The sequence below is a fragment of the Echinops telfairi genome, unplaced genomic scaffold, assembly GCF_000313985.2.
Source record: "Echinops telfairi isolate 266 unplaced genomic scaffold, ASM31398v2 ScPeMD7_7467;HRSCAF=8505_1, whole genome shotgun sequence".
NCBI lineage: Eukaryota > Metazoa > Chordata > Mammalia > Afrosoricida > Tenrecidae > Echinops > Echinops telfairi.
In genome coordinates, this window is record NW_022111368.1 from 28,683,441 (window position 1) to 28,690,321 (window position 6,881).

At 58.4% G+C, this 6,881-nt stretch overlaps 1 protein-coding gene across 1 annotated transcript in view; it reads right to left on the bottom strand.

Annotated features, from left to right (window-relative positions):
- KCNIP3 (potassium voltage-gated channel interacting protein 3) overlaps window positions 1-6,881 on the bottom strand; it is a 99,526-nt gene that overhangs the window by 78,388 nt on the left and 14,257 nt on the right. The window contains exon 2 of the mRNA XM_045283840.1: window positions 5,532-5,697. Within this exon, the coding sequence (XP_045139775.1) occupies window positions 5,532-5,697 (166 nt within the window). The remainder of the gene's footprint in view (window positions 1-5,531; window positions 5,698-6,881) is intronic.

Genomic DNA, 6,881 nt, shown 5'->3' on the forward strand with positions numbered 1-6,881 from the left:
ACCCCCGGAACGAGGCTGTGATGCTCTGCGAAGCCAGAGCAGCTACCTTGGAACCATGAGGGAAAGGATGGGAGACTCACGGCTCCTGACGCTGGCATCGCCAAGCTGCCAAACCTGTGCCAGCCACCTCCCTGGCTGGATTTCTCCCGCAGGAGGCAAACGCATCTCCATCTGGCTGTGACAGTGGGGAGGTTGGGCTCTGAGACTGGGTCTTTTCCAGTCCTGTTCCCAGGGTCACTGAGCGCGCGCACACACACACACACACACACACACAGCAGGCAGTCATCCCTGCCCCAGACTCAATTGCCCGAGGCCAAGCTCTGCCAACGAGGCTGCCTCTCCCTGCGCTCCTGGCCCGTCCTGCCCAAATGTGATTTGGCTTTTCTGCTAAACACCAGTCTAGGCAAGTCAAAACACCTGCTCTGAAGCAAACAACCAACGGCTGTACTTTGCAAACCCTGCCAGGAGAGGAATGCTTGCTGGGCCTTAAAGTATACGAGGGGCAAGCCGGCTGCTCCACACCATTCACCGAGTGAGAGGGCTCGGGGTCTGCAGCAGGCCTGGGCTGTGTACCAGCAGCTCTGCCCCTTGGACCTAATGCCGGGAACACACACTGGCACACGGTGTGTCTAAGGCAAGTTGGGATGTATGGAGGGCCCATAGGAAAATGGGCCAGGGGTCTCTCAGGCTTTGAGCCAAATCAAGCTCTTGCTGGAAGAGATCTCTCCTCCTCTGGACGTGCAGCCAGTGGTCCTTATGGGGGCGCAGCACCTGCCCAGGGAGTACCAGAGGACCACAAGGCCTGAGCCGACCATCGGGAATTGCGTATTAACTTCCTTCCCAAGCCCTAAGGTGTGAGCTGTACTCTGTGATCATACAGAGGTGCTCTGCACGAGGTCCTTGCAACCCTCAAGGTCCGCAGTTCGAAACCACCAGCACCTCTTTGAGAGAAAAGACAGGACTTTCTACCCCTCTAACTAGTTATAGTCTCGGAAACTCACAGGGCGGGGGGCAGTGCCACCCTTTACTACAGGGTCACTCTGAGTCCGCATCAGCCCGATGGCAATGAGTTTGGTTTGTGTTTGGTTAGAGATGAGATCAAGTTCAAGGAAGTCATGGATTAGCAGGCGGGTTAGACTCATGGCCTCTAGACTCCTGCTGCATTGCCACTGAACCCTCCACCCACACTCAGGGCCCCAGAGAGGGTCCCCAAGACCATTTGGGGAGGAAATAGATGTATCTAGTTTACACATAGCGCTGTCAGAAATGTTGGCCTCTGCTGTCTGTGGACCTTGTAAGCAACTCAGGGGAAGGGCCGTGGAGAAGGAAATTCTTCCCAGTGGACAGATGTGCGTCCTTGGAATCCGCCTGCTTGCCCCCACTACCTGCAAAGAAAGGATGGCCTAAGGCTTGCCTTGGTGTCTTTATATGTGTGCGTGGACAGAGGTTAACCATTGGTCCAGGGGCTGGGGGAGTGACCCGAGGTCTGGGGAAGAACTGAGCTGGGATGTGAGACCATCAGCGTCCTCTGACAATGTTTCCCAAGGGACACCAGGAGTGCAGAGTGGTCAAGATGGCCCATTGTGTGGCCGTCCATCCGCCTCCGTTTGTGGTCTCATGTGGATGCACACTAAGTATCAGCTCGATGGAAGACCTGCCTCCTAACCTGCTGGCAGTGACAACGGCACAACGCTTGCGAATACGTTTCAACTATTGAAACTGCATGGGGGCCGGGTGACTTCGAGATCGATACAACTGTTAACCGTTTAAAGACAGAAGACAAGAACTGCACCTTCCTGAGAGGATCTGCCTGCACCTGCTGTTACAAGCCCACCCTGCCAGCTGGGGGAAGGGGGGCTAGGGCATGGGGACCAGTCAGCCACCAACTCAGCCCCACTGCATCCCTCCCATCACGGAAGGGACCAGCATTGATGCTGTTCCCATAGAGCTGTCAGGAGCTGGTCTCTCAGAATTCAATCCCCAGGCCTTCTTCCCAGGCCCCCCATGGTGGGGTGGGGAGTGGGGCGGGCACTAAGGGAACCTTCTAGCGTTTGGTTATTAGTCAGGGAGGGCCTCTCCATTTGTACCACCTGGGGGGCTCCCATGGTGGAGCCGGGAGGTCTTTCCCAATCCAACCGAACTCACATCCTTATAAAAAAAAATAGAGCAAGAGACACAGGGAGACCTGGAGGAACACTGCCAGGTGATGGCAGAGATGGGAGGTAGGCACGCACCTCCAGGCCACCCCCAGAAACTAGGAGAGAGGCGTGGACCTGTCCCTCAGAGTCCCCCACCAATGAGTCAGCCCTGCCACCACCCTGGTTCAGCCTCTGGTCCACAGAACTGCTGTGGCTATGCTGTCGTGGTTCTGACTCACAGCCACCCCGTGCACAGCAGGACAGAACGCTGCCCGCCCTGTGCCCTCCAACCATCATTCTGATGGCCGAGCCCACAGATGCAGCCCTGGTGTCCAGCCAGGCCATCCAGCGAGGGCCTTGCTCTCTGTCATGGCCTCAAGACTTGGTCAAGCACGACGTCCTTCCCCGGGGACTGGCCTCGGCTGACTACCTGTCCAAAGTAGGTGAGAGGATGTTTTGCCATCCTCTCCTCCAGGGGGCTGTGCTCTCTGGACCGTCCAGGGTACCGCAGTCTTCAGGACCACGATCCAAATGCACCGACGGTTCTTCCTCAGTCCTCCTTATTCACTGTCCAGCCCTCCAGAACCGAGACTCACAAATTGCTGTGATTTCGACAGAACGTGTGAATGTCCATGAAGACGGGGTCTTACAGAGACACCAGCTCCTGATTCCATCCTGGGCACAGGTGGATGGGGCACGGAGGCCACCGCAGCCAGGGAGCAATCCCCTCGGACCCACCCCCTGTCCTTGGACCTCCAGATCCCAGCTCTCCCTCTCTCCCAACCTCGAGACACCTGCTCCCTTCACTGGTCCTGGGTGACGACTTTCTCTCCCAACTGTCCCAGAAACCCGTGTCTCTGTCTTTTGCTGAATGGAAAAAACCTAACAACAAGGACACAGTCTTCTGCCACCCGCCTGACCCCGCCCCCCTCCAACTTCCCATGGCACTGGCCTCCGGGGACAGAGGAGCTGGGCCTCCAGCCAGGCAGGCAAAGCTGCTGAATGGTGGCGATTGTGCCGGCACCACAGCCAGAGAGCAACAGTGCCACCCTTTAGGGACAAGCACAGATGGTGCATGAAGCAGAGGAGGCTGGGAACTCTGCCGGGTGAACAGCAGGGGCGAGGTGGAGCCGGACTCCCGAATGGGTGAGTGCTGCATCAGGGGACCCCTCCACCAGGCCCCTGGGCTTGCTCCTTCTTCAGGTCGCTGGAGGGTGCAGCACACCCACCCCCCTGCCCTGCCCTGCGACCCCTGTGTCACTGGACCTCTCTGGGCATCAAGAGGGTCTTTAGTCCAGGAGGTCTGCAGCTCCTCCCTCACCCCATTAAGTAAGACTGTGCTTTTCTTTCTCTTAGAATCTCCTATTGCCTTCAGCTCCTGTGCTCACCCTGCCCCACCCCGCCCCCCTCTCTCCCTCCACCTCTGATGACAGCCAAATGGCATGGGTATTGAAGGTGAAGAGGCACCCTGACCTTTTACAAAAGGAGCCCTGGTGGCTCAGTGGCTTAAGTATCACACGGCCAACTGAAAGGTCCCCAGTTCGAACCCCACCAGCTGCTCCTCAGGAGAAAGATGAGGCTGTCTGCTTCTGTAAGGAGACTGCAAAGCTGCAAGGACAGTGGCTAGACCCTCGAGAAATCGACCCTAAAGTCAAGGTGGGGCGGGTGTGATGTCCCCATTCAGTCCTCTCCTGTGTGTGACCTTGGACAAGGTCTCACTTTCCTGGGGGCTCATCTACTCTGCAGTCTGGCTGTGGTGGACGGGGCACACCGTGTCCCAGCCCCATCCTGAACCACCCCTGGTCCCTAGGCATCTCTCAAAGCCAGGCGGTGGAGGGCGGCCCAGCAGGCCCGGAGCAGGGGAGAGGCTGCAGGTGACAGATGGAGAGGACCATGGGGAGGAGAGACATGGGGCCTGAATGCTGAAACCAAGACCAGCTACCTACAGCAAAAGGGGGATTTGCTTCAGCCTATCTGCTGCTTCTTGGATGGGGGTGCGGGCTGGGGGGCCTGTGAGCCTTGGGCTATGCAAAGCCGCTTCTCAGTGGGAGTGGCCGGGAGCCATCAGGACTGGCAGGTGGATGAGCAGGTGGCCAGCCATGCCCTTGGCTAGCCTCCACGCTCAGAGGGAATTTGCATTTCCCCCCAGCCCAATTGCAGAACAAACGGAACTGTGAAGATTCGTGCTTCACAATGAAGCTGTCTGTATGTAATTTTAACAATCCCATCATGTTTCTGACAGCTGCAAAGCCTATTTTCCTCCTGAAGATGGTGGGTGGTGGTGGTGTGAGCAGGTTCCCCCATCCCCCCCACCCCCAACATGTATTTATGTATTGGCGCTGCTATTTCTGGGTGATGCTCCAGGCGAAAGAAGAGGGTCAGGGACAGTGGGGCCAGGACATAATCAGACTGTCCAGCTGAGGGCAACAGAGTGCCGCAGATGGGCCCAGACTGAGCAGGTGAGGTAGAGGGGTGGTTGGGACTGGAGCCAGCTGGCAGGGACCCGGAGTGAGCTTCGCAGATCGAGGACTGGGACTGGGCGCCCGGGAGCCACGTTCACGGATGCCACACAACTGCACCTGTGTGGCTGCCCCCCTCTATGCCTGCCCCTCAGGTCACTCAGGGAGTTTCCCACACACACACTCCTGATCCAGCCTGGGAGGTTGGAATGGGCATTATCCCCATTTTCCAGGACGGGGGCCTCCAAAACCCCCAGCTTGAGAGTGGCCGAGTCTGCACCTTCTTCTTAGCAAAGCCCCCTGTGCCTCGGGTGGGCGTATGATCGTGTGAGTGTGGGCGGTGAGCGCATGAGTGCATGCGATGTGCATGTGTGTGGCCACATGTGCGTGGTGGGCTGGTGTGGATATGTGTGCTCGCTCGTGGAGGGCTGCACGTGCACAGGTGTGGGCGCACACCGGTGTGAGCGTGTGGCATGTGCGTGTGCGTGTTAGCACACAGGGGCCGCGGAAGGCCAATTCTGCATCTCTGTGTGTCACGCTCAGCAGACACTGACAGTGCCGGCAGTAAGCCTGGGAAACCATCTCGGCCAGTTCCCTCAAGACCGCCCCAGAACGAAGTCCCTGCAGTGGCCAGGCAGAGCTGAGAACACCTCATTGCCCACCTTCAAATGTGCCCTCCAGGTGGGCTCGGAGGACTCATGGATAAACATGGCCTCTCACCCTCCGCCCCTGGCACTCTCTTCCTGGCCACCCAAAGCTGAACCTTCTGGGCCCTCCCCCTCCCCTAGCCCCTCCCACCCCATGTACTTAGACACCTCTCCCAGCAGAGCCAGAGGTGGCTGGCCTGGTCTGGAGCTCTGGTGGACTGTGAACGCTTAGGACAGGACTCAGAGCAGCACCCCTGCCCCCACACCCAGCCCACCCCAGTCCCTACCTGAACCCTGTGGGGCGGCGCTGGACAGGATCCACTTGACCAGGCAGCACCTCATCAGGGTCTTGCGGGTGAGCCGTGGCCTCTGCCACTTGATGCTCTCCTTCTTGTTCAGCGGCGTGCGCCCGGGGTCCCCCAGCAGGCTGCCGTCGGATGCCTTCATCACCTCCTGCAGCAGAACAGGCAGAGTAGTCCTGAGCCATCACCTCGCAGAGGGGCCCTCCAGGTTAGAGGGGTGGAGTCTAGCCTGTCAATCTAGTCACAGCCAATGAGGTCTCTGTGTGGGCATGGCCTTCTCGTGAGGATTCTGGGAGTTTTCCTCTCTTCTTCCCAGGAAGGGGTACACACTCTGACTCTAGCTGCTTCCTCGTCCTGCTGACAAGCTGCATGGAACCAGAGCCCTGGAGCTGGAGGAGCCACGTGGAGACCCACGCTAGTGCTGAGATGCTCCCACCATCACTGGATCCACAAGACTTTCCACCCACTGGCAGATGATCTTCCATTGCCTGCGTTGCATGAGTCTAAAGAGAAATTTATAAACTGGTATCGGACTTATGGACTTGATCCTGGACTGGGCTGGGATGTTTTCTTAATATGCTATTACTCTTTGATATAAAGCTCTTTCTTATACACATCTGAGTGTCTGTGAATTTACTTCTCTCTTCTACCCCAACAAACACACTCACACAGACTCTCTCTCTCACACACACATGCCCACACGCACACATGGCGTGCACACACATGCGCACGTGCACACACACGGAGGTGAGCACACATTCACGCCCATCTGCTCACACTGTCACAGTGTCCTGCTCCAGCTATGGCCAGGGTCACGTCCTCCAAGATGGACGACCTTCTTCAGGAGAGAAGTGGCCTCCGTGAACAAAGCCTTTGTCCCACGCCAGGAGCGGGCAGGTCAGAGGGGCAGCTGGGGCTGGGTCTGTGTGTGCCTTTTCTGCTGCTGGCTGGGCAAGGAGTCTCGAGGAAGTGAGGCGGCCCCTGAGCAGGATCTGCCCCTGGGGACACCCACCCTCCTGTGAGGGCAAAGCTGGAGCTGGCTGGCAGTGGCCACACGCCTGAGCCCACCCGTGCTAGTCCCTGGCCTCCATCCTGTGGCCCCAGACCTGGCCAGTGAGGAGAGACCCAGTGGGTGGCCCTAGGTTCCATCCGACACAGGGCAGGGCCCAGGGCCCTCTAGTACAGGTGGACTCCGGCCATCTCGTCCTCAGAACAAGCCCCTGGGGCTGGCCAGACCACTCCCACCCTATGGATGAGGAGACCAAGTCCCTGAGATGTGCCAAGGCCCCATGGAGCTGCGGCTGCTGTTCCGGGTGGCAGCCCGTGGGGGGCAGC